General features: G+C 49.2%; 1 protein-coding gene across 1 annotated transcript; it reads left to right on the forward strand.

Annotated features, from left to right (window-relative positions):
- Positions 1-1,107: 1,107 nt before the first annotated feature.
- On the forward strand, positions 1,108-27,151 carry LOC129151334 (uncharacterized). The gene is made up of 12 exons (XM_054725716.1): positions 1,108-1,310; positions 3,466-3,574; positions 4,142-4,392; positions 6,669-6,777; positions 8,309-8,559; positions 19,039-19,147; positions 19,736-19,986; positions 22,194-22,302; positions 22,891-23,141; positions 25,351-25,459; positions 26,265-26,515; positions 27,080-27,151. The coding sequence occupies exons 1-12, from the start codon at positions 1,233-1,235 to the stop codon at positions 27,149-27,151; spliced, it is 1,950 nt and encodes a 649-aa protein (XP_054581691.1). The 5' UTR covers positions 1,108-1,232.
- The last annotated feature ends 819 nt before the right edge of the window (positions 27,152-27,970 follow it).

Raw genomic sequence — 27,970 nt, forward strand, 5'->3', positions numbered from 1 at the left:
AGGCTCCAGACTCAATGGGATTGGATTCCGCCATCTAGAAGCGCTGTGTGGCCTCTCCATGTGGCCAGACCTGGGCCAGAATAAGCCAATCATGCCTCAGGTCCAATATCGGTTGTTGAACGAGCATGAGAGTTTCATCATGATGTGGCGGGCTGGTACGGCCATGGCATACTCAGCCCAGGGCGCCTCTGTGCCACACCAGCTCAGCCAGGTTCAGTGACCCTGAGTGGGGGCGGCTGAAAGGCTTGGAAAAGACAAACACGAGAATGAGAGCTGAGTCTGGGTGGGATGCTGCTCCCTGAGAGGCAGCGCCACGGACTACAAGCCGGGTCTTTATTTTATAGCCGATGCCACGAGGCACAGTGAGGGCTGGTCAAGATGTTTACAACATTCTCGTGGGTTTCCATCCCACTCAATTACATGCACCTGATCAAGCTTTGTTTACTTGCAGCCTGTATCACTCAGGCACCTGGGGCCACGTGTTCGGACCATAGGTTCACACTGACAACTCCAGCTGTTGGCTGTCATCGTGCTGGGAGGCTCTGCCCTCCAGGCTGGGACTTGCACGTGGCAGAGGACTGTGCCCTCTCATCAGTCCAAGGCTTGAACCTGTCCCAACACTGTAGCTGCGCCCCACACCATGAAGTTCAAAAGGAGAATGATGAGGGAATATATGAAATTTGTACAGCAGTCTGAAACCCAGTGGGACTAAAACAACTGTGAGCTCTCTCTGAAACACACAAGTGCAAAGATGATCAAATACAATTTACTACTATTGTTTACAATGGATAAGCTATGGACCAGCCAATAGTAGGGACTTGGTCAACTAGATGAAGTCCATTCATATAATGGAACACAGTGGCAGCCACTGACCATCACAACATTGATTAACATGAAAAGTATTCACATTTGTTAAGGAAAAGAGCAAAATGATGGGATCCTCCAATCACATTGGTGACGGGACAGACACCAGAGCTCAATAGTGTGATCCCTGGCCCTTCCTCCCTGTCTTGTGTCTCCTCTCTCCCTCCCTGGCCTCCCTGCAGTTGCTGATACCAGTTTGTCTGATTCCAGGGGAGAACTCTGTGGCTGGCGCCCCCACCGGTTTATAGGTGGTGAAAAGGCAGCTCCTACGGGAAGCAGTGGGAAACTATTCCCGTGAGGTGAACAGCCACTGGGACCACCTGTACAAACCTCGGCCCATAAAGGAGGTGCTCAGATCTGGGAAGGAGATGGAGGACAGTCTTCTGAGCAGAAACCGTAAACTCTTTGTCACCAATCTGAGATATGGCAAGGCCCATTTCCAGCAGGTAAGGCCTTCTCTGGGGGGCTCCCTCTACCTTCTGGGTGTCTGCTTGGGGTGGAGGTGACAGGGCTTTGCATCCAAAAGAAAAAATTACCCCGAATGATATAAAATTATGCTCCCGGCCTCCTGCTGGCTGGCAGTTAGGATGTCTGAGATCAAATCTTGGGTCCGTTCCCAATCCACTCAGGGTCTTTGGACAGGGCACTTCCTCTCTGGTTTCAGTCTCCCCATGTGCAGAAGGAGGGGATATTGGAGGACCTCTGGGGCTCTGGGCTCCTGTATCCCTTTAGGATCCTTCGCCTCTAAGACCCACCCTAAAGGCAGCTCCTGATGCCCTGTGTGCTGTCAGGGAAAGTCTGGGCCAGCCCTGCACCATGACAGGTGTCCTGAGGCCCCAGAGAGCCCTCAGGCAAGAGATGCTCAAGGTCTCTAGCCTAATTAAGAGCTCAAGAACATGTTATGTAAGATTTTCAATTTCTGTAACCCATCCCCTTTGCCTGTTCTGAGTTGTTTGTCTCAAAACACAGCTAGAAAGAGGGAGAAGCAGGATTCAGAAACCAGTGGCCCTGGCTCATTCTGCTGAACCACAGCACCTCCAGGGCTCACAGCCCCTGTGATTGGGTGATGGGCAGCTTGGATGGAGGAGAATGAGGAGAGGAGGAGATTTGGGAGGGAAATTAAGGATTTGATGCTCATGAGGGGTATTGAGGTGACCAGTTAGACATCCAGATGGACCTGTTGTGTAGCAGTTGGACGTGTGAGTCTGGAGTTCAAGAAAAACTTGCCCCACTGTGCATACATATCAAGGCTGAGGTGGGGGTGGAGATAGAAGTTTCCAGGCTGCACTTGGGAACAGTACACAGAGCACAGTGATCCCTGAGGCCATGGGTTTCCATTATCTCCCTCAGCTCTGCCACCACCTCCCTCTGCAGAGCTGGAGCCCAGGTAGAGCCCCGACCACAGAGCCATTCCCACTTTCAGCCCCAGAGCTCTGGCCCCAGGAGCCCAGGCAGGAAGGCCCTCCCCTGTCCACCCCCGTCAGGACCAAGTGTCCCCCCCATGGAGGCTCACACTGGATATGTAATGGTAGGGACAGAAGTCTAGGGGCTGGTCGGGAAAACGGGGGGTCACATAATTATAACTGGGCCAACCTTAGCCAAGTCCTGGGTGGGAGATGAAGGAGGAAGTGAATTCAGGAGAACCTTCCAGGGTCACCATTGGTGTTGAATATTGGCATGGAATGGGGCAAAGATAAGCTGACCCCTGGTCTCAGAACGGGCTGCCTCGGGTGAGGGAGGCAGAAGGCTTGTCATTCCCTGAGGTCAGGCACAGAGAGGAAGAAAACTGAAAAATTATCAAACATGAAACTGTGGTGTGCTGGGCGGGGACACTGAGGGGCAGGTGGGAGTGTGCAAAGGGGAGGAGGAAAGGAGACCAGGAAGGGATGGGGAAGAGAATAACTTGTGGAGCCACTGCCAGCTGAGTGTCCCTGGGCAAGTCCCTCTCCCTCTCTGATCCCCAGTTTCCCCAGCTGAGCACGGGGTGTTGCTCCCTCCCCTGGGCTGTGGGAGGGTGGCAGTCATGGGGGGAAATGTGCCGGCAGAGCCTGCTGGGTGACTGTGTCAGGCCCAACCTTGCCCCTGTCCCTGAGGAAACAGGCAGCCGCTCTAGGAGCACGCTGCCATCTCAGGTCCTTCATGAGGCTGACCCCTGGGCCTCAGGTCAACGTCTCCGACAGGATGCAAGTCCCGTGTCTGACGTGGCCTGGGCGGGGCCTGGTCACCCAGCCTCAGGAAGAGCTTGATACACCGCTGCTGTGTCAACAGCCTCCATGTGCACAATACACCTGCATGTGCATGTCTGCATCCAAGTGTGTGTGTAGGCAACACGCACAAGATATGTATGCACAGAAAACAGGGCATGCCGGGCGCCCACTTCCCCACAGGGCACCTCTAGGAGCTACAGCAGGCTAAGGAGCTCAAGGGACCAAGAGACTCTCCTGCTCCCCTGACCACACCCCCTCCGCCCGACACACACACACACACACATTTGCCAGGTGATGAACATAACCATGGGGCCCACAGGACTACCTGCAGCTCCCAGCTGGGCCTCTGCAGCTCCCTGAACTCTGTCTCACCTTCCTGGCTGTTTGCTTGCAGCTCCGTGAAGAGCCCCAGCCTGGAGACCTGATTGAGATTTCCCGCATCGGCTCCTCGCACTGGGCCCTCTATGTGGGAGACGATTATGTGATCCACCTGGCTCCCCCAGGTAAGGGGGTTGAAAGTGTAACTCACCAAAGATTTGTTAACATGATGAGAACAATTCAAAGCCAAATGCCACCCTGGGACCCGTGTTGGTTCTCCCTGAGCTGTGACTGAGGTCACCCTACATCTGTGTTTCTTGGAGGCCTGTCAGTGGTCCCACAGATCCTGGCTCAGCAGGGAAACGGGTCCGTGGGCCCAGGTGAAGCCGGGCTGGGGCCGCATTTGGAGCTCTCCGGCTCCGGCCCTTTAGCTGTGCGTGAAGACAGATTCCACTAAACCAGCCACATGCCCAGGTGTCCACAGTCTCATAAAGAAGAAAGATCAGTGACGGTGGATTAGTCTACTGGATGCACAAAGCAGCCACTGAGCATCACAGTGTTCATTAGCTTGAAAAAGTAGTCACAGCTCATTAAGTAAAAGAGTAAGATCCGTGAATCCTCCAGTCACATTGGTGAAGGGACAGACACCAGAGCTCAATAGTGTGATCCCTGGCCCTTCCTCCCTGTCTTGTGTCTCCTCTCTCCCTCCCTGGCCTCCCTGCAGTTGCTGATACCAGTGTGTCTGATTCCAGGGGAGGACTCTGAGGCTGGCGCCCCCACCGGCTTAGGGGTGGTGAAAAGGGAGCTCCTCCTGACAGTGGTAGCAAACTGCTCCTATCAGGTGAACAACCACTTGGACCACCTGTACAAACCTCGGCCCATAAAGGAGATGCTCAGATCTGCAGAGGAGGTGGTTGGTAAGGAGATGGAGGACAGTGATCTGAGCAGGAACTGTGAGCGCTTTGTCACCGATCTGAGATATGGCAAGGCCTGCAGCCGGCAGGTAAGGCTCTCTCTGGGGGGCTTCCTCTACCTCCTGGAGGTCTGCTTGGGGTTGGGGGATGGTGATAGGACTGTGCATCCAGAAGAAAAACTTGCCCCTAATGATGCAAAATTATGCTCCCTGCTTCCTCTGGCTGAGAGTTAGGATGTGTGAGAACAAATTGTGGGGCTATTCATGATCCACTCAGGGTCTTTGGACAGGTCACTTCCTCTCTGGCCTCAGTTTCCCATGTGCAGAAGGAGGGGATGTTTGGAGGACCACTGGGGCTCTGGCCTCCTCAACCCCTTTAGGATTCTGCACCTCTAAGACCCACCCTAAAGGCAACTCCTGATACTGTTGTCAGGAAAGTCAGGAAAATCTGGGATAAACCTGGACTGTGACAGGTGTCCTGAGGCCCCAAAGAGCCCTCAGGCAAGAGATGCTCATGTCCGTAGCCTATGTGAGAGCTCAAGAACATGTTATGTAAGGTCTGGGCACAGCCTTACCGCTCTCCTCTTTCCCTCTTACCAACACACAGCTAGTAAGCGGCAGAAGCAGGACTCAGTCCCCAGCGGTCCCGGCTCTTTCTGCTGAACCACAGCACCTCCAGGGCTCACAGCCCCTGTGACTGGGTGATGGGCAGCCTGGATGGAGGAGAATGAGGGCAGGAGGAGGTTTGGGAGGGAAATTAAGGATTTGATGCTCATGAGGGGGTTTGAGGTGACCAGTTAGACATCCAGGTGGACCTGTTGAGTAGCAGTTGGACGTGTGAGTCTGGAGTTCAGGGCTGAGGTGGGGGTGGAGATAGAAGTTTCCAGGCTGCAGTTGAGAACAGTACACAGAGCACAGTGATCCCTGAGGCCATGGTTTCCCATTGTCCCCCTCAGCTCTGCCACCACCTCCCTCTGCAGAGCTGGAGCCCAGGTAGAGCCCCGACCACAGAGCCATTCCCACTTTCACCCCAGAGCTCTGGCCCCAGGAGCCCAGGCAGGAAGCCCCTCCCCTGTCCACCCCCGTCAGGACCAAGTGGCCCCACCATGGAGGCTCACACAGGCCCTGGAGTGGGTGGGGCACAAGTGAGGGGGTTGGTCAGGAAAATGTGGGGTCACATAATCGGAAACAGGATGGCCCTGAATAAAGTAATGGGGGAAAGATGTTCAAAGCAGTAAATTCCAGAGAAGCTTCCAGGCTAAGTGACCATTGTAGGATATGGGCATGGAATGAGGGCAAAGGGAAGCTGGCCCCTGGTCTCAGATTGGGCTCCAGGGGTGAGCGCTGCAGGTTTGCTGAGGTCACACACAAACAGGAAGATAAACTGAAAAATCTCAAATCAGTAAGCTGCACTGCCCTGGGCAGGGATACTGAGTACCAGAGAGGAGGTAAGCAAGACAGGGAGGAAGGAAAGGGGACAGACAAGGGATGGGGCAGAGAAGACCCAGAGTAGCCACTGCCAGCTGAGTGGTCCTGGGCAAGTCCCTCTACTTCTCTGATCCTCAGTTTCCCCAGCTGAGCACGCGGGTGCTGCTTCCTTCCCCTGGGCTTGGGAGGGTGATAGTTATGGGGAGAAATGTGCCGGCAGAGTCTGCTGTGTGACTGTGAGCCCTGTCCCCAGGGCAGGAAGCTGGGCAACAACAGTAGGACCTTCTCCAATGCTCAGGTGCCCTTAGGATGCTGTCACCTGCTGTCTGTCAGTTCAGCATCTTCAAGGGCCCGTGTGCCAGGGCTGGGGAGGGCAGAGTGTGAGGTGGTGGTGTTGGGCCCATGCACAGCCAGGGCAAACACATGATGGAGACATGAGGGTCAGTGTGTGAGAGCAGAGAAGCTCAGACTCACCTGGACAATGTTGTGTGGGATGGGCCTGGGCCCCAGCCTCAGGGAAGGGGGTGTACATACAGGTTGTTGTGTTATCACCACCCAGACACGTACACAGTACAGCTGCATAGGCATGTCTGTATACTAGTATGTGTGTATGTACAGGAAACACACATCATATCCATGTGCAACACACACAGGCAAACATGCGTTACGCACGTTATGGACAAATCTTTACTGTCCCAATTCCAAGGTCATTTTTCCAAGCTTCAGTTACTCACAGGGAAACTGCTGGAAGCTATTGCAGGCTGAGGACCTCACAGGGTTCAAGAGTCCCCCCCACACACACACACTTCCGCCCTCACATACACACTCTTCCCATGGGGTGAGCATAAGTAAGCAAATCCCCAGGCGGAGCACAGCTCCCAGCCAGGGCCTTTGTAGCTCTCTGAACTCTGTCTCACCTTCCTGGGGTTTTCTTGCAGTTTCTTGAAGAGCCCAAGCCGGGAGACCTGATTGAGATTTCCCGCATCGGGTACGCCAACTGGGCCCTGTATGTGGGCGATGGTTATGTGATCCACCTGGCTCCCCCAGGTAAGGGGGTTAAAAGTGTCACTTTCCAAAGATTTGTTAACATGACGAGAACAATTCAAGCCAAATGCCACCCTGGAACCCGTGTTGGTTCTCCCTGAGCAGTGCTGGTGCTCACTGCACATCCCTGTCCCCTGGAGGCATCTCAGTGGTCCCTCGGGTCCTGACTCAGCAGGGAAAGAGATCTGTGGGCCCCAGGGAAGCAGGGCTGCGCCCGCATTGGATGCTCTCCAGCTCAGGCCGTTAGCTGGGCGAACAGACAGATTTCTCTAAACCAGCAGCATGTCTGGGTGTCCCGGTCTCATGGAGGGACTGCCTCTCAGGCTGTGTCCTGTGCTCAGAGAACATCACAGAACAGGGCGTCCTGAGAGGGTTTCCTGAACACCCTCCACGGAGCAGCTCTCCCAGGTCACACGTCACAGAGAGTCTCACACACACGCACACGAGCACCTGGACCCTGATGTAACGCAGGGAGAGCAGAAGAGGATGACAGGCAGTCAGAGGGGAAGACAGGGCCCACACGTGTGTCCCGTCCAGGAAAGGAAGGTGCTGGGATGAGACCGCGGACTGGGAGGCACAGGGGCTGGTGCCCTGCAGAGCAATGGCACCCACACCTCGGACAGCAAGCGTGTGCGTTCTCGCTGGACAGACACCGTCTCATGATCACAAGACTCTCCTTGTAACTGACCAGGGTTCTCTGTGCTGTCACCTACACTGACAGCGTTGAAATCTGTCAGCATTGATGGCAAATAGTAAACGAAACCCCCTAATCCAGACGACACTTAGGAGGCTTGGAACAGGGAGGTGAGTGTGAGGAGCGGGTCCTGCTTGTGTGTGAGGGTGCAGGTAGAGCTTCCTCAAGGGCGGTGCTAAGTGCAGCATCAGCCTCGAGACACACATGAAGGAGCCTGCTCGTTAGCGTGCTCCTCAGTTCATGCCCATTAGAGAGCAAATCCCAGGCTCCAGGCTCAATGAGATTGGATGCCACCATCTGGAAGTGCTGTGTGGCCTCTCCATGTGGCCAGAGCTGGGCCAGAAAAGGCCGATGATGCCTCAGGGTCCAATATCGGTTGTTGAATGGGGATGAGACTTTTACCATGAAGTTCAAAAGGAGAATAATGAGGAAATTTAAGAAATTTGCACAGCAGAGTCTGAAACCCAGTGGGACTAAAACAACTGTGATCTCTCTCTGAAACTCACAAGTACAAAGATGAACAAATACAATTTACTACTGTTGTTTACAATGGGTAAGCTATGGACCAGCCATTGTAGGGACTTGGTCAACTAGATGATGTCCATTCATATAATGGAACACAGTGGCAGCCACTGACCATCACAACATTGATTAACATGAAAAGTATTCACAGCTCGTTAAGGAAAAGAGCAAAATGATAGAATCCTCCAAACACATTGGTGAAGGGACAGACACCAGAGCTCAATAGTGTGATCCCCTGGCCCTTCCTCCCTGTCTTGTGTCTCCTCTCTCCCTCCCTGGCCTCCCTGCAGTTGCTGATACTTGTGTGTCTGATTCCAGGGGAGAAGTCTGAGGCTGGCGGCCCCACCAGTTTAGGGGTCGTGAAAAGGGAGCTCCTCGTGGAAGTGTTGGAAAACTGCTCCTATCAGGTCAACAACCACTTGGACCACCTGTACAAACCTCGGCCCATAAAGGAGATGCTCAGGTCTGCAGAGGAGGTGGTTGGTAAGGAGATGGAGTACAGTGATCTGAGCAGGAACAGTGAGCGCTTTGTCACGGACCTGAGATATGGCAAGGCCCACAGTTGGCAGGTAAGGCCCTCTGTGGGGGCTCCCTGTCCCCTCTGGCAGTCAGCTTTCGGTGGCTGTGACAGGCCTGACTACCAAGAAGAAAACACTACCCTTAGTCATGCAAATATGGGACCTTAGGGTTCCACTGGCTGGGAGTTAGGATGGCTAAGAGCAAAACTCAGGTCTGTACCTGATCCACCCTAGCTCTTTTGACAGGTCACTTCCTCTCTGGCCTCATTTTCCCCATGTGCAAATGCAGGGGATGTTTGGAGGACTTCTAGGGCTCTGGGTTCCTCTATCCCTTTGGGATCCTTTGTCTCTAAGACCCACCCTAAAGGCAGCTCCTGATGCCCTGTGTTCTGTCAGGGAAAGTCTGGGCCAGCCCTGCACCATGACAGGTGTCCTAAGGCCCCAGAGAGCTCTCAGGCAAGAGATGCTCAGGTCTGTGACCTATGTAAGGGTTAAAGAAGTTTATTCTGAGAAGTCGCTGTGCAGCCACTTCCAGCCGAGTGTTCTTGGCAAGTCTCCCTACCTCTCTGATCCTCATTTCCCATGTGAAGAAATGGGTGCTCCCTCCTCCTCTATCCAACCCAATAATGTAAGATCTGGGCACAGCTTTAACCCCTTCCTCCTTGCCCTTTTACCAAAACAAGCTACTATGGATGCAATCCCCAGTGGTCCCTGCTCTTCCTGCTGAACGACTGCATCTCCAGGGCTGGAGGCCCAGGTCTTGGGGACCCATGGATGGAGGAGAATGAGAAGTGGAAGAGCAGGTTGCAGATAGAAATTAAGGATTTCTTGCTCAGTTGGGTGCTTGAGGTCACCAGTTAGACATCCAGTTAGACCTGATGTGTAGGAGTTGGACCTGTGAGCCTGGAGATAGAAGTTTCCAGGCTGCACTTGGGAACAGTACACAGAGCACAGTGATCCCTGAGGCCATGGTTTCCCATTGTGTCCTCCTCAGCTCTGCCACCACCTCCCTCTGCAGAGCTGGAGCCCAGGTAGAGCCCAGACCACAGAGCCATTCCCACTTTCACCCCCAGAGCTCTGGCCCCAGGAGCCCAGGCAGGAAGCCCCCTCCCCTACTCACCCCTGTCAGGACCAAGTGGCCCCACCATGGAGGCTCACGCAGGCCCTGGAGTGGGTGGGACAGAAGTCTGGGGGTTGGTCAGGAAAACATGGGGTCACATAATTGGGAACATGATGGCCCTGACTAAAGTCATGGGGGAAAGATGAACAAAGAAGGCAATTCCAGAGAAGCTTCCAGCCTAAATGACCATTATTGGATATAGGCATGGAATGAGGGCAAAGGGAAGGTGGCCCCTGGTCTCAGATTGGGCTCCTGGGGTGAGTGTTGCATGAGGTTTGCTGACGTTACCCACAAACAGGAAGATAAACTGAAATATTCTCACACAGGAAGCTTTAGTGCCCATGGTGAGTACACTGAGGAGCAGGGAGGAGGTGATAATGCCAGAAGGGAGGGAGGAAAGGAGACTAGGTAGGGACGGGGCAGAGAAGACCCAGAGCAGCAACTGCCAGCTGAAGGTCCCTGGGCAAGTCCCTCTACCTCTCTGATCCTCTGTGTCTCCAGCTGATCAAGGGGTGGTGATTCCTTCCCCTGGGCTTGGGATGGTGGCAGTTATGTTGGGAAATGTGCCTGCTGTGTGACTGTGAGCCCTAGTCCCAGGGCAGGAAGCTGGGCAACAACAGTAGGGCCTTCTCCAATGCTCAGGGTCCCTTAGGATGCTGTCACCTGCTGTCTGTCAGTTCAGCATCTTTGAGGGACCATGTTGAAGAGAGAAGAGTCTAAGGCAGGCGTCCTCAAACTACGGCCCGCGGGCCACATGTGGGTGTTTTTGCCATTTTGATTTTTTACTTCAAAATAAGATATGTGCAGTGTGCATAGGAATTTGTTCATAATTTTTTTTAAACTATAGTCCGGCCCTTCAACAGTCTGAGGGACAGTGAACTGGCCCCCTGTTTAAAAAGTTTGAAGACCCCTGGTCTAAGGTGTTCTTGTTTGGGCCAGGCACAGCCAGGGCAAAGACATGATGAAGACATGAGCGTCAGTGTGTGAGAGCAGAGAAGCTCAGACTCACCTGGACAATGTTGTGGGTGTTGGGGCTTGTGCTCATTCTCAGTTAACGGGGTTTCCATACAGGCTGCTGTGTTATCATCCTCCAGACACATGGGCAATACTCCTGCATATGCATGTCTGCATCCTAGTGTGTGTGCATGTACACACAACACACAACATATCCATGCCCAGGACATTTTCCTCTTAGATAAGGTGTCACATGCATACAATAGAGCACTCTCCTAAATTTAAGAAATCCTCAGATTTGAAAAAGAAAAATGGCAGCATAATAAGTGGATGCTGCATGGAGACTCTCCTAGGAACAAACTGGAATTACAACTAAAATACAGAAAAACTTCCTGAATAATCAATGGAAACGTCGCAGGAGAGAACTGATATCCGAGCACTTTAAGTGGCAACTACATAGAGACTGGTAGGAGGGGCAGAGGAGCCAAAGTGCTGACCTAGTGCCCACAGACAGCAACTGAAGTCCTGGAGAGATATCTCAGCTGTGGGGGGTGCCTCTGAGAACTCTGGGATCTAATCCCCAAGCTGAGCCCTCTAGCAGAGAGCACCAAAACTGAGAAGAGTACCCATATAACATCTGGCTGTGAAAAGCAGTGGGATGCTATGTGCCAGGAAGTGACAGGTGTAAATTCAGGCACCATCTTAAAGGGCCAATATAAAAAATTCCCTGTGGGGCTACCTACCTTGTGCTCTGGCAGAGGGAGGGTGAAGTGGACTGGAGCTATGAGAGCAGAAGCCAGGACTGCACACTCAGGGAATAGAGCTCAGAAGGCAGACACTCCAAGTTTCCTGGGCTGAGTCATTCCTTCATGCAGCAGAGGACATGGTTCCCACATTGACATTTGCCTTGCCTGGGGAAAAGACAGTTGACACACCTTATTAGAAAATACTTTGCCCTGAGGCCACTTAAGAGCTGAAAAATAACAATTAGCCTCCAGGCAGAAGCAAATGCCCCACCTGTTGAAAAAAAACACTTGCCACACCTGAGGATGATTGCCTGGGGCGGTCAATTCAAGTCTGAATCCTATCAGGCTGTAGGACAGTGGTTCTCAACCTTCCTAATGCCTCGATTCTCTAATACAGTTCCTCATATTGTGGTGACCCTCAACCATAAAATTATTTTCGTTGCTACTCATAACTGTAATTTTGCTACTGTTATGAATTGTAATGTAAATATCTGATATGCAGGATGTCTTAGGTGACCTCTGTGAAAGGGTCGTTCTACCCCCAAAGGGGTCGAGACCCCCAGGTTGAGAACCGCTGCTGTAGGAAGAAGCAGTCTCTGGAGGCTTTGAGTATTTGCCTGATCTAATTAGTCAGAAAGAGCCTTTAGCACTGTTCTGCACTAGAGATTGAGAGGTGTAGAGCAAGCATGTCAAACTCAGGGCCCACAATGAATATTTTTGTGGCCCACCCAATATATTGGTATGTAAGAAACATTTTTTAAAAATATATTTCTTTATTGAATTCAGAGAGGAAGGGAGAGGGAGAGAGAGATAGAAACATCAATGACGAGAGAGAATCATTGACCGGCTGCCTCCTGCACGCTCCCCACTGGGGACCGAGCCCACAACCAGGGCATGTGCCCTTTGCCGGAATCAAACCTGGGACCCTTAAGTTCGCACACTGATGCTCTTATCCACCAAGCCAAACTGGCCAGGGCATAAGAAACATTTTAATAAACATTTCGTAACTCAATTTTGACAATATCCTGTTATACATAATTATTAGTAACAAACTACAATGTTCACTAATGACTGATCATTATAATCCTGTTCTATCCATTTCCCTTATGTGCCTTACATGCAGGTGCACCATTTCTCTCCACTAATACTAGCAGCAAATATTTTAGCAACCGATTGCCACATCATTAGTCTTATACTGACTTGTTTGGTGTGTGCAACAGAAAATATTTCACTTTTGGAGAACAAGAAAAATAGGTTTATTTGTGTTACACTTATTAATTTGTGCAGTTATTCCGTGTCTGGTAAGTGAATGTTCAAGAAAAAATATTATATTTTATTAAAATGTTCTATTATTTTGTTCACGATGACTTATTTGTTTCAGCCCTTTGTATTCAGCATATCTCTATCAAAATAAACCTATGTTTCTATGAAAATGAAGCTTTTGTTTTTTTGTGGCCCACATAAACTTAAACCTTGTTTATTTGGCCCATGTTAGCCTTTGAGTTTGACATGCTTAGTATAGAGCAGTGGTCAGCAAACTCATTAGTCAACAGAGCCAAATATCAACAGTACAACGATTGAAATTTCTTTTAAGAGCCACATTTTTTAAACTTCAACTTCTTCTAACGCCACTTCTTCAAAATAGACTCGCCCAGGCCGTGGTATTTTGTGGAAGAGCCACACTCAAGGGGCCAAAGAGCCGCATTTGGCTCGCGAGCCGCAGTTTGCCAACCATGGGTATAGAGGACCTACCTAATACAGGGTCACAAACCCAGACAGACAGCCCAAATGAGGAGACAAAGAAACAACTCCCAAATGAAAGAACTAGAGAATTCTCCAGAAGAAGAGATAAATGAAGCAGAGATAAGAAATTTATCTGAAACAGAGGTCAGAGTAATGATGGTGAAGATGCTGAACAGCATAAAAAAAGATATAGTAATTATGAAAAAAGAACAGTTTGTGATAAAGAACGACATAACACAAATGAACACATTGGAAGGAATACACAGCAAATTAGGAAAAGCTGAGGATTGAATCAGCGAATTAGAAGACAGAGTTGAAAATATCACTCAATTAGAGAACCAAGAAGAGAAAACAATTAAAAAATAGGAGGACAGCTTAAGGGAGCTGTGGAACAATGTGAAACGTAACAATATTAGGAAAAGCAGGTGTGCCAGAAGAGGCAGAAAGGGAGAAAGGAATAGAGAACGTGTTTGAAGAAATAATGGCAGAAAACTTCCCTAACCTCATAAAGGAAAAAGTCACACAAGTTCAGGAGACACAGAAAACCCCAAGCAAAAAGAACCCAAACAGGCATATGCTCAGACACATCATAATTAAAATGCAAAAATTAAAGACAAAGAGAGAATCTTAAAGGCAGCCAGAGAAAAGAAAACTGTTACCTACAAAGGAGTTCCCATAAGGCTGACAACTGATTTCTCATCAGAAACTCTACAGGCCAGAAGGGAATGGCATAAAGAACTCAAGGTAATGGAAAGCAAGGATCTGAGACCAAGATTACTATATCCAGTAAGGCTATCATTCAAAATAGATGGTGAAATAAAGAACTTCCAACACACACAAAGAAAAAAAGGCTAAAGGAGTTCATCACCAAGCCAGCATTACAAGAAATGCTAAAGGGATTGCTATAATGAGAAGAAAGAGAGAGAGAGAGAGAGAGAGAAACCTAGCCATACAAATTTAAAATGGCAATAAATAAGTACCTATCAATAATAACCCTAAATGTAAATGGATTAAATGCTCCAATCAAAAGGCATGGGGTAGCTAAATGGGTACAAAAACATGGCCCAACTATATGCTGTTTACAAGAGACCCACCTCAAAACAAAAGACACACAAAGGATGAGAGTGAATGGATGGAAAAATATTTTTCCATGCAAATGGAAAATAAATAAAAACTGGAGTAGAAATACTCATATCCAACAAAATAGACTTTAAAATGAAGGCCATCACAAGAGACAACGAAGGTCACTACATAATACTAAAGGGATCAATCCAACAAGAGGATATAACCTGGTAAACATATATGCACCCAATATCGGAGCACCTAAATATATTTAAAAAACTTCTAGAGGACTTTAATGGAGAGATCAACAACAATACAGTAATATCCTGACTTCACAGGATAGATCTTCCAGACAAAAACTTAACAAGGAAACAGAGACTCTAAAGAACATACTGGATCAGATGGATTTAACTGACATTTATAGAATATATCACCCCAATGCAGCAGAAGACAAATTCTTCAAAAGTGCACATGGATCATTCACAAAGATAGACCACATTTTAGGACACAAAACAAGTCTCTACAAGTTCAAGAAGATTGAAATCATATCAAGCATCTTCTCAGATTACAGTGGAATGAAATTAAAAATCAACTACAGTAAAAACACCCCAAAACATTCAAGCACATGGAGGCTGAATAGCATGTTATTAAACAATGAATGGATTACCAATGAGGTCAAGAGAGAAATAAGAAACTTCCTGGAAACAAATGAAAATGAACACAAAACAACCCCAAATCTCTGGGACACAGCAAAAGTAGTCCTGAGAGGGAAGTTCACAGCACTACAGGCCTACCTCAAAAAAAAATAAAATAAAATAAAGAACTGGAAAGAGAACAACCAGAAAAGCCCAGAGTAAGTAGAAGGAAGAAAATAATAAAGATTAGAGCAGAAATAAATGACATAGAGACTAAAACACAATACAAAAATCAATGAAACCAAGAGCTAGTTCTTTGAAAGGATAAACAAAATTGATAAACTGTTAGCCAGACTCATCAAGAAACAAAGAGAGAGGACACAAGTAAATAAAATCAGAAACGAAAGTGGAAACGTAACCACTGACACCACAGAAATACAAAGGATTGTAAGAAAATACTATGAACAACTATATGCCAACAAGCTGGACAATGTGGATGAAATAGACAAATTCCTAGAAAAACATAATTTCCCAAGACTGAATCAGGAAGAATCAGAAAACCTGAATAGACCAATAACAACTGATGAAATACAAGCAGTAATAAAATAAAAAAAACTCCCACCAAACAAAAGCGCAGGTCTGGACAGCTTCACGGAAGTTTTACCAAACATTCAAAGAAGAACTAACACCTATACTCCTCAAACTGTTTCAGAAAATCCAAGAGGAAGGAACACTTCCAAACTCTTTATGAGGCCAGCATTATCCTAATTTGAAAACCAGATAAAGATACTACAAAGAAAGAGAGTTGTAGGCCAATATCCCTGATGAACATAGATGCTAAAATCCTCAACAGAACATTAGCAAATCACATCCAGCAATATACTAAAAAGATCATCCACCATGATCAAGTGGGATTTATCCCAGGGATGCAAGGCTGGTACAATATTCACAAATCAATAAATGTGATACATCACATAAACAAATTGAAAGACAAAAATCACATGATCATATCAATAGACACAGAGAAAGCATTTGAAAAAATCCAACACCCATTTTTGATAAAAACTCTGAGCAAAGTGGGAATAGAGGGAGTATATCTCAACAAGATAAAGGTCATATATGACAAACCTACAGCCAACATCATACTCAATGGGAAAAAACTAAAACCATTTCCCCTAAGAACAGGAACAAGACAAGATGCCCACTTGCATCACTCCTGTTCTTATAGTACTGAAAGTGCTAGCTATAGCGATCACACAAGAAGAAGAAATAAAAGGCATCCAAATTGGAAAAGAAGTAAAACTGTTGTTATTCAAAGATGACATGATACTGTACATTGAAAACTAGAAAACCCTAAAGAATCCATCAAAAAACTATTAAACTTAATAAATGAATTCGGCAATGTAGTAGGATACAAAATTAACACCTAAAAATCGATGGCTTTTTTATACACCAATAATGAACTCACAGAAATAGAAACTAAAAATATAATACCATTTACCATTTCAACAAAAAATTAAGATACCCAGGAATAAACTTAACTAAGGAGGTAAAAGACCTGTACTCAGAAAACTACAGGATGTTGAAAAAAGAGCTAGAGGAAGACATAAACAAATGGAAGAATATAATGTGTTCATGGATTGGTAGAATAAACATCATTAAAATGTCCACACTACCCAAAGCAGTCTATAGATTCAATGCTATCCCCATTAAGATACCAATGGCATATTTCACAGGCCTAGAACAAACTCTCAAAAATATTTATATGGAATTAAAAAAGACCCCGAATAGCTGCAGCAATCCCGAGAAAGAAGAACAAAATTGGAGGGATCGCAATACCAGATATCAAGCTATATTACAAAGCCACTGTTCTCAAAACTTCCTGGTAAAACTGGCACAAGAACAAACATATAGACCAGTGGAACCTAACATAGAACCCAGAAATCGACCCAAGCCATTATACTTAATTAACATTTGACAAAGGAGGCAAGAGCATACAATAGAGACAAGATAGTCTCTTCAATAAATGGTGTAGGGAAAATTGGACAGATACATGCAAAAAAAATGAAACTAGACCACCAACTTATACCATACATAAAAATAAACTCAAAATGGATAAAGGACTAAATGTAAGATGGGAAACCATAAAAATCTTAGAAGGCTCTATAGGCAACAAAATAGCAGACATATGTCATAGCAATATCTTTACCGATACAGCTTCTAGGGCAATGGAAACTAAGGAGAAAATAAACAAATGGGACTACATCAAAATAAAAAGCTTCTGTACAGTAAAAGAAACCATCAACAAAACAACAAGAAAGCCCACAGCATGAGAACATATTTGTCAATGTTATCACTGATAAGGTTTAATCTCCAACATTTACAGAGAACTCATACAACTTAACAAAAGGAAGATAAACAAGCCAATCAAAAAATAGGCAATGGCCCTAAATAGATACTTTTCGAAAGAAGACATAAGGAAGACCAAGAGACATATGAAAACATGCTCAAAGTCACTAATCATCTGAGAGATGCAAATCAAAAAAGATAATGAGGTACCATCTCACACCTGTCAGAATGGCTACCATCAACAAATCAACAAACGACAAGTGCTGGCAAGGATGCAGAGAAAAAGGAACAATCGTGCACTGCTGGTGGGAATGCAGACTGGTGCAGCCACCGTGGAAAAGAGTATGGAGTTTCCTGAAAAAAATTAAAGTAGGAATTTGATTTGACCCAGGAATCCCATTTCTAGGAATATATCCCGAGAAATCGGAAACACCAATCAGAAAGAATGTATGCACCCCTATGTTCATAGCAGCACAATTCACCATAGCTAAGATTTGGAAACAGCCTAAGTGCCCATCAGTAGAAGACTGGATTAGAAAACTGTAGAACATCTACACAATGGAATACTACGCTGCTGTAACGAAGAAGGAACTCTTACCATTTGCAACAGCATGGATGGAACTGGAGAGCATTATGTTAAGTGAAATAAGCCAGAGAAAAATAAATGTCACATGATCTCACTCATTTGTGGAATATAATGAACAACATAAACCAATAAACAAAAATAGAGCCAGATAAAAATATATTTTAGAATATCATTGAAGTAATCCAGTTATTTGCAGATTATGAATATTTCCTACAACTTTTGTGATATTATATTGGGACTATAAAAGTACAGTTTTGGTAATACTATTATACTTAAAATCTTTTTTTTCTTGAAATATTAATGTTTATTGCAAGGAATATAATTATATTTAAGATCATTTTTCTTGAAACATTAATAAATAGCTAATTATTTTGTATCTACAATCTGGTAATAGATTTATTTTGTCCTCAAGGTCCAGTGCACGAAATTCCTGCACGGGGGTGTGTGTGTCCCTCAGCCCAGCCTGCACCCTCTCCAATCTGGGACATCCCTGTCACTATCCAGGACTGCTGGATCCCAACTGCTCGCCTGCCTGCCTTCCTGATTGCCCCTAACCACTTTTGCCTGCCAGCCTGATTGATGCCTAACTGCTCCCCTGCCAGCCTGATTGCCCCTAACTGCCCCCCCATGCAGGCCTGGTCACCCCTAACTGCCCTTCCCTGTAGGCCTGGTACCTCTAACTGCCCTCCCCTGCAGGCCTGGTCACCCCTAACTGCTCTTCCCTGCAGGCCTGGTCCCCCCCCCCCCGCCACAACTGCCCTCCCCTGCATGCCTGGTCACCCCTAACTGCCCTCCCCTGAAGGCTTGATTGCCCCCAACATCCCTCCCTTGCAGGCCTGTCTCTCCCAACAGCTCTCCCCTGCTGGTCATCTTGTGGTGGCCATCTTGTGCCCACATGGAGGCAGCCATCTTTGACCACATGGGGGGAAGCCATCTTGTGTGTTGGAGTGATGGTCAATTTGCATATTACTCTTTTATTAGATAGGATATTGTAAAAAACAAACAAACCCCCCAAAAAATATCCATGCACAATACACAGATAACACACATGTATTGCACACACATTCTGGACACAACTTCCCTCCCCCAAAGTATAAGGTCATTTTTCCAGGTATCCAGTTACTCAGAGATTAACCTCTAGAAGCGACAGCAGGTTGAGGACCTCACAGGAGACAAGAGTCCCCCAAAACACCCCCCACCCCTGCCACATACACACACACATTCTTCCCATGGGGTGAGCATCAGTAAGCAAATCCTTTGGCGAAGCTTTAGCTCCCAGCAGGGCCTCTGCAGCTCCCTGAACTCTGTCTCACCTTCCTGGCTGTTCTCTTGCAGTTTTGTGAAGAGCCCAAACCTGGGGATCTGATTGAGATTTTACACATCGGCTCCTCACACTGGGCCCTCTATGTGGGCGATGGTTATGTGATCCACCTGGCTCCCCCAGGTAAGGGGGTTGAAAGTGTAACTTTCCAAAGATTTGTTAACATGATGAGAACAATTCAAAGCCAAATGCCACCCTGAGAACCAGTGTTGGTTCTCCCTGAGCTGTGCTTGTGCACATGGTACATCCATGTCCTTTAAAGGCATCTCAGTGGTCCCTCGGGTCCTGACACAGCAGGGAAAGAGGCGTGGGCCCCAGGGAAGCCGGGCTGCGTCCGTATTGGATGCTCTCCAGCTTCATGACCTTCAGTTGGGTGTGTAGACAGATTTCATTAAAACAGCAGCATCTCTGTGTGCCCACAGTCTCATAAAGGAGAAGGGTCAGTGACGGTGGATTGGTCAACTACATGATGTTCATTCATAACATGGAGCACATTAGCAGCCACTGAGCATCACAGTATTCATTAGTTTGAGAAAGCAGTCACAGCTCATTAAGTAAAAGAGTAAGATCCGTGAATCCTCCAATCACATTGGTGAAGGGACAGACATCAGAGCTTATAGTGTAATCCCTGGCCCTTCTACCTTATCTTGTGTCTTCTGTCTCCCTCCCTGGCCTCCCTGCAGTTGCTGATACTAGTGTGTCTAATTCCAGGGGAGAACTCTGAGGCTGGCGCCCCCACCAGTTTAGGGGTGGTGAAAAGGGAGCTCCTCCTGGAAGTAGTGGGAAACTGCTACTGTAAAGTCAACAACCACCTGGACCACCTGTACAAACCTCGGCCCATAAAGGAGATGCTCAGGTCTGCGGAGGAGGTGGTTGGTAAGGAGATGGAGGACAGTGTTCTGAGCAGGAACAGTGAGCGCTTTGTCACCGATTTGAGATATGGGAAGGCCCGCAGCCGGCAGGTAAGGCCTTCTCTGGGGGGCTCCCTCTCCCTTCTGGAGGTCTGCTTGGGGAGGCGGTATCAGGCCTCTGCATCCAAAAGAAAAAACTACCCCAAATGGTGTAAAATTATGGTCCATGCTTCCTGCTGGCTAGGAGTTAGGATGCCTGAGATCAAATCTCAGGATTATTCCTGATCCACTCAGGGGCTTTGAAAAGGTAACTTCCTCTCTGGCCTCAGTTTCCCCGTGTGCAGAAGGAGGGGATATTTGGGAGACCTCTAGTGCTCTGGCCACCTCAACCCCTTTAGGATCCTTTGTCTCTAAGACCCACCCTAAAGGCAGCTCCTGATGCCCTGTGTGCTGTCAGGGAAAGTGTGGGCCAGCCCTGCACCATGACAGGTGTCCTGAGGCCCCAGAGAGCCCTCAGGCAAGAGATGCTCAGGTCTGTGGCCTATGTGAGAGCTCAAGGACATGTTATGTAAGGTCTGGGTACAGCCTTACCCCTCTCCTTTTTCCCTCTTACCAACACACAGCGAGTTAAGAGGCAGAACAGGATTCAGTCCCCAGTGGTCCCGGCTCTTTCTGCTGAACCACAGCACCTCCAGGCTTCACAGCTCCTATGATTGGGTGATGGACAGCCTGGATGGAGGAGAATGAGGAGAGAAGGAGGTTTGGAGGGAAATTAAGGATTTGATGCTCATGAGGCGTGTTCAGGTGACCAGTTAGACACCCAGGTAGACCTGTTGAGTAGCAGTTGGACTGTGAGTCTGGAGTTCAGGGCTGAAGGTGGGGGTGGAGATAGAAGTTTCCAGGCTGCACTTGGGAACAGTACACAGAGCACAGTGATCCCTGAGGCCATGGTTTCCCATCGTGTCCCCTCAGCTCTGCCACCACCTCCCTCTGCAGAGCTGGAGCCCAGGTAGAGCCCCGACCACAGAGCCATTCCCACTTTCACCCCAGAGCTCTGGCCCAAGGAGCCCAGGCAGGAAGCCCCTCCCCTGTCCACCCCCGTCAGGACCAAGTGGCCCCACCATGGAGGCTCACACAGGCTCTGGAGTGAGCGGGACAGAAGTCTGGGGGTTGATCAGGAAAACGTGGGGTCACATAATCTGGAACGAGATGGCCCTGAATAAGGTCAAGGAGGATAGATGAACAAAAGAATGAATTCCAGGAGCTTCCAGGATAAGTGACCATTGTAGGATATGGGCATGGAATGAGGGCAAAGGGAAGCTGGCCCTGGTCTCAGATTGGGCTCCTGGGGTGAGCGCTGCAGGAGGTTTGCTGAGGTCACCCAAAAACAGAAGGAAAAACTGAAATATTCTCGAATCAGGAAGCTGTGGTGCCCTGTAAGGAGACCAGGAAGGGACGTGGCAGAGAAGACCTAGTGCAGCCACTGCTAGCTGAGTGTCCTGGGCAAGTCCCTCTACCTCTCTGATTCTCAGTTTCCCCAGCTGAGCACGTGGGTGCTGCTTCCTTCCCCTGGGCTTGGGAGGGTGGCAGTTATGGGGGGAAATGTGCCGGCAGAGCCTGCTGTGTGACTGTGAGCCCTGTCCCCAGGGCAGGAAGCTGGGCACCAGCAGTAGGGCCTTCTCCAATGCTCAGGGGCCCTTAGGATGCTGTCACCTGCTGTCTGTCAGTTCAGCATCTTCAAGGGCCCGTGTGCCGGGGATGGGGAGGGCAGAGTGTGAGGTGGTGGGTGTTGGCCCCATGCACAGCCAGGACAAACACATGATGGAGACATGAGGGTCAGTGTGTGAGAGCAGAAAAACTCAGACTCACCTGGACAATGTTGTGGGGGATGGGCCTGGGACCCAGCCTCAGGGAAGGGGGTGTACATACAGGCTGTTGTGTTATCACCCCCCAGTCACATACACAATAGACCTGCATATGCGTGTCTGCATCTCTGTGTGTGTGCATGTGCACGGAAAACACAACATATCCATGCGCAATACACATAGACACACATGCATTACATACACATTTTGGACAAATATTTACTCTCCCAATATACAAGGCCATAATTCCAGGCTTCCAGTTACTCACAGGGCAATCTCTAAAAGCTACAGCAGGCTGAGGACCACATAGGGGATATGAGTCCCCCCACACACACACACATTCTTCCCATGGGGTGAGCATCAGTAAGCAAATCCCCAGGCAGAGCTATAGCTCCCAGCTGGGCCTCTGCAGCTCCCTGACTCTGTCTCCCCTTCCTGGCTGTTCTCTTGCAGTTTTGTGAAGAGCCCAAGCCTGGGGACCTGATTGAGATTCCCCGCATCGGCTCCTCGCACTGGGCCCTCTATGCGGGCGATGGTTATGTGATCCACCTGGCTCCCCCAGGTAAGTGGGTTGAAAGTGTAACTTTCCAGAGATTTGTTACCATGATGAGAACAATTCAAAGCCAAATGCCACCCTGGAACCCATGTTGGTTCTCCCTGACCTGTGCTGGGGTTCCCCCTACATCCATGTCCGTTGGATGCATCTTAGTGATCCTGCAGGCACTCACACAGCAGGGAAAGAGGTCGGTGGGCCCCAGTGAAGATGGGCTGCATCAGTAGTCAGAGCTCGCCAGCTCCGGCCCTTTACCTGGGCGAGCAGACAAATTTCATGAAACCAGCAGCATCTCTGGGTGTTCCGGTCTCATAAAGAAGAAGGATCAATGATGGTGGATTGGTTAACTGGATGACGTCCATTCATACCATGTAGCACTATAGCAGCCACTGACCATCAGAATACTCATTAGCTTGAAAAAGTAGTCACAGCTCATTAAGTAAAAGAGTAAGATCCGTGAATTCTCCAATCACATTGGTGACGGGACAGACACCAGAGCTCAATAGTGTGACCCCTGGCCCTTCCTCCCTGTCTTGTGTCTCCTCTCTCCCTCCCTGGCCTCCCTGCAGTTGCTGATACTCGTGTGTCTGATTCCAGGGGAGGACTCTGAGGCTGGCGCCCCCACCGGCTTAGGGGTGGTGAAAAGGGAGCTCCTCGTGGAAGTGGTGGAAAACTTCTTCTATCAGGTCAACAACCACCTGGACCACCTGTACAAACCTCGGCCCATAAAGCAGATGCTCATGTCTGCAAAGGAGATGTTTGGTATGGAGATGGAGGACAGTGTTCTGAGCAGGAACTGTGAGCACTTTGTCACGGACCTGAGATATGGCAAGGCCTACAGCCGGCAGGTAAGGCCCTCTGTGGGGGCTCCCTCTCCCTTCTGGAGGTCTGCTTAGGGTGGGGGTGACAGAGATCCCTACCCAGAAGACAAAATTACCAAAAATGATGCAAATATATGATCTCTGCTTCCAGCTTGCTGGGTGTTAGGATGTCTGAGAACAAATCTCAGGTCTGTTCCTGATCCACTCAGGATCTTTAAACAGGTCAGTTCCTCACTGGCCTCAGTTTCTCAATGACTAGAAGGAGGAGATGCTTGTAGGACCTCTGAGGCTCTGGCCAGCTCTTTCCCTTTAGGATGCTTTGCATCTAGGATCCACCCTAAAGGCAGCTCCTGATGCCCTGTGTGCTGTCCAGGAAAGTCTGGGCCGACCTTGACCATGACAGGTCTCCTAAGGCCCCATAGAGAATTCGGGCAAAAGATGCTCAAGGTCTGTGGCCTATGTGAGAGCTCAAAACCATGTTTTGTAAGGTCTGGACAGAGCTTTAATCCATCCACTGTTCGCTCCTCTGAGTTCATTGTCACAAGCACACAGTTAGTAAGAGGCAGAAGCAGGATTCAGTCCCCAGTGGTCCCTGCTCTTTCTGCTGAACCACAGCACCTCCAGGGCTCACAGCCCCTGTGATTGGGTGATAGGTACCCTAGATGGAGGAGAATGAGGAGTGGAGGAGCAACTTTGGGAGGGAAATTAAGGATTTGATGCTCATGAGGGGTGTTTTGAGGTGACCGGATAGACATCCAGGTGGACCTGTTGAGTAGCAGTTGGATTATGAGTCTGGAGTACAGGGCTTAGGTGGGGGTGGAGATAGAAGTTTCCAGCTGCACTTGGGGACAGTACACAGAGCACAGTGATCCCTGAGGCCACGGTTTCCCATCGTCCCCCTCAGCTCTGCCACCACCTCCCTCTGCAGAACTGGAGCCCAGGTAGAGCCCCGACCACAGAGCCATTCCCACTTTCACCCCCAGAGCTCTGGCCCCAGGAGCCCAGGCAGGAAGCCCCTTCCTGTCCACCCCCATCAGGACCAAGTGGCCCCACCATGGAGGCTCACACAGGCCCTGGAGTGGGTGGGACAAGTCTGGGGGGTGGTCAGGAAAACGTGGGGTCATATAATCGGGAACAGGATGGCCCTGAATAAAGGCATGGGGGATAGATGAACAAAGAAGTGGATTCCAGAGAAGCTTCCAGGCTAAATGACCATATTTGGATATTGGCATGGGTTGAGGGCAAAGGTTAGCTGGCCCCTGGTCTCAGATTGGGCTCCTGATGTAAGCAATACTTGACGTTTGCTGAGGTCAGACATAAACAGGAAGATAAACTGAATATTCTTAAATTAGGAAGCTGTTCTGTCCTAAGCAGGGACAGTGAGGAGCAGGGAGGAGGTAAGCAAAGATGGGAGGAAAGGGGACCTGGAAGGGTTGGGCTATTGAAGACGCAGAACAGCCACTGCCAGCTGAGTTTCCCTGGGTTTGGGAGGGTGGCACTTATGGTGGGACATGTGCCGGCAGAGCCTGCTGTGTGACTGTGAGCCCTGTCCCCAGGGCAGGAAGCTGGGCAACAACAGTAGGGCCTTCTCCAATGCTCAGGTGCCCTTAGGATGCTGTCACCTGCTGTCTGTCAGTTCAGCATCTTCAAGGGCCCGTGTGCGGGATTGGGGAGGGCAGAGTATGAGGTGGTGGTGTTGGGGCCATGCAAGCCAGGTCAAACACATGATGGAGACATGAGGGTCAGTGTGTGAGAGCACAGAAGCTCAGACTCACCTGGACAATGTTCCAGGGGATGGGCCTGGGCCCCAGCCTCAGGGAAGGGTGTTTACATACAGGCTGTTGTGTTATCACCCTCCAGACACATACACAATACACCTGCATATGCGTGTCTGCATCCCTCTGTGTGTGCATGTATACAACATATCCATGCACAATACACACACAGATACACATGCATTACACACACATTATGGAGAAATCTTCACTCTCCCAATGTACAAGTACATTTTTCCAGTCTTCCATTTACTCACAGAGCAACCTTTAGAAGCTACAGCAGGCTGAGAACTTCACATGGGACAAGAGTTCTCGCCCCCCATACCCCCCCCCACACACACACACACTCTTCCCATGGGATGAGCATCAGTAAGCAAATCCCCAGGTGGAGTTGCATTTCCCAGTCAGGCCCTCTGCAGCTCCCTGAACTCTGTCTCACCTTCCTGGCTGTTCTCTTGCAGTTTCATGAAGAGCCCAAGCCTGGAGACCTGATTGAGATTTCCCGCATCGGCTCCTCACACTGGGCCCTCTATGTGGGCGATGGTTATGTGATCCACCTGGCTCCCCCAGGTAAGGGGGATAAAGTGTAACTTTCAGAGATTGCTGAGGTCAGACATAAACAGGAAGATAAACTGAATATTCTTAAATTAGGAAGCTGTTCTGTCCTAAGCAGGGACAGTGAGGAGCAGGGAGGAGGTAAGCAAAGATGGGAGGAAAGGGGACCTGGAAGGGTTGGGCTATTGAAGACGCAGAACAGCCACTGCCAGCTGAGTTTCCCTGGGTTTGGGAGGGTGGCACTTATGGTGGGACATGTGAAGAGAACAATTCAAAGCCAAATGCCACCCTGGAAACCAGTGTTGGTTCTCCCTGGGCAGTGCTTGTCCTCACTGCACATCCTTGTCCCTTAGAGGCATCACAGTGGTCTCTTGGGTCCTGACTCAGCAGGGAAAGTGGTCCGTGTGCCCCATTGAAACTCGGCTGGGGCAGCATTGGATGCTCTCCAGCTCCATGTCCATTAGCTGGGCGAGCAGACAGATTTCTCTAAACCAGCAGCGTCTCTGGGTGCCCACAGTCTCATAAAGGAGACCATTGGCTCCACAATTCAATGACGGTGGGTTGGTCAACTAGATGATGTTTATTCATACCATGGAGCACAATAGCAGCCACTGAGCATCACAGTGTTCATGAGCTTGAGAAAGTCGTCACAGCTCATTAAGTAAAAGAGTAAGATCCGTGAATCCTCCAATCACATTGGTGAAGGGACAGACACCAGAGCTCAATAGTGTGATCCCCTGGCCCTTCCTTTCTGTCTTGTGTCTCCTCTCTCCCTCCCTGGCCTCCCTGCAGTTGCTGATACTCGTGTGTCTGATTCCAGGGGAGAACTCTGAGGCTGGCGCCCCCACCGGCTTAGGGGTGGTGAAAAGGGAGCTCCTTGCAGTAGCGTTGGAAAACTGCTCCTATAAGGTGAACAACCACTTGGACCACCTGTACAAACCTCGGCCCATACATGAGATGATCAGATCTGGGAAGGAGATGGTTGGGAAGGAGATGGAGGACAGTGATCTGACCAGGAACAATGAGCACTTCGTCACGGATCTGCGATACGGGAAGGCCAGCAGCCGGCAGGTAAGGCTCTCTGTGTGGGGCTCCAACTCCCTTCTGGAGGTCTCCTTGGGGAGGCAGTTTCAGGCCTCTGCATCCAAAAGAAAAACTAACCCAAATGATATAAAACTATGCTCTTTACTTCCTGCTTGCTAGCAGTTAGGATGTCTGAGATCAAATCTCAGGACCATTTCTGATCCACTCAGGGTCTTTGAACAGGTCACTTCCTCTCTGGCCTCAGTTTCCCCATGTGCAGAAGGAGGGGATGTTTGGAGGACCTCTGAGGTTCTGGTCACCTCTATTGCTTTACAATTCTTTGCCTCTAAAACCCACATTAAAGGAACCTCCTTATGCCCTGTGTGCTGTCAGGGAAAGTCTGGGCCAGCCCTGCACCTTGACAGGTGTCCTAAGGCCCCAGAGAGCCCTCAAGCAAGAGATGCTCAGGTCTGTGGCCTATGTGAGAGCTCAAGGACATGTTATGTAAGGTCTGGGCACAGCCTTACCGCTCTCCTCTTTCCCTCTTACCAACACACAGCGAGTTAAGAGACAGAAGCAGGATTCAATCCGCAGCGGTCCCTGCTCTTTCAGCTGAACCACAGCACCTTCAGGGCTCACAGCCCCTGTGATTGGGTGATGGACAGCCTGGATGGAGGAGAATGAAGGGAGGAGCAGGTTTAGGAGGGAAATTAAGGATTTGATGCTCATGAGGGGTGTTGAGGTGACCAGTTACAGATCCAGGTGGACCTGTTGAGTACCAATTGGATTGTGAGTTTAGAATTTCAGGCTGAGGTGGAGGTGAAGATAGAAGTTTCCAGGCTGCACTTGGGAACAGTACACAGAGCACAGTGATCCCTGAGGCCATGGTTTCCCATCGTGTCCCCTCAGCTCTGCCACCACCTCCATCTGCAGAGCTGGAGCCCAGGTAGAGCCCCAACCACAGAGCCATTCCCACTTTCACCCCAGAGCTCTGGCCCCAGAAGCCCAGCAAGAAGCCCCTCCCCTGTCCAGTCCTGTCACCACCAAATGGCTCCACCATGGAGGCTCACACAGGTCCTGGATTGGGTGGGACAGAAGTCTGAGGGTTGGTCAGGAAAACATGAGGTCACATAATTGGGAACACAAAGGCATGGGAGAGAGATGAACAAAGAAGTGGATTCCAGAGAAGCTTCCAGTCTAAAACACCATTATTGAATATTGGCATGGATTGGGGGCAAAGGGAAGCTGACCCCTGGTCTTAGATTGGGCTCCTGGGGTGAGCGCTGCAGGAGGTTTGCTGAGGTCACACACAAACAGTAAGAAAGGGTAAAAATTCTCTGTTCAAGAAGCTGTGATGCCATGGACTGGGACCCTTAGGAGCACGGAGGAGGTGAGCGAGGCAGGGAGGGAGGAAAAGGGACCAGGAAGGGATGGGGCAGAGAAGACCCAGAGCAGCCACTGCCAGCTGAGTGTTCCAGGACAGGTTCCTTTACCTCTCTGATC

This window comes from Eptesicus fuscus, chromosome 13 (genome assembly GCF_027574615.1).
Source record: "Eptesicus fuscus isolate TK198812 chromosome 13, DD_ASM_mEF_20220401, whole genome shotgun sequence".
Classification (NCBI taxonomy): domain Eukaryota; kingdom Metazoa; phylum Chordata; class Mammalia; order Chiroptera; family Vespertilionidae; genus Eptesicus; species Eptesicus fuscus.

Excerpts from the sequence above, each read along its gene's own strand:
- LOC129151334 (XM_054725716.1), top strand. The coding sequence starts at position 1,233 with ATGGAGGACAGTCTTCTGAGCAGAAACCGTAAACTCTTTGTCACCAAT. Across the intron at positions 3,575-4,141 it reads GATCCACCTGGCTCCCCCAG|GGGAGGACTCTGAGGCTGGC; the intron begins GTAAGGGGGTTG and ends GTCTGATTCCAG. Across the intron at positions 19,987-22,193 it reads GGAAGGCCCGCAGCCGGCAG|TTTTGTGAAGAGCCCAAGCC; the intron begins GTAAGGCCTTCT and ends GTTCTCTTGCAG.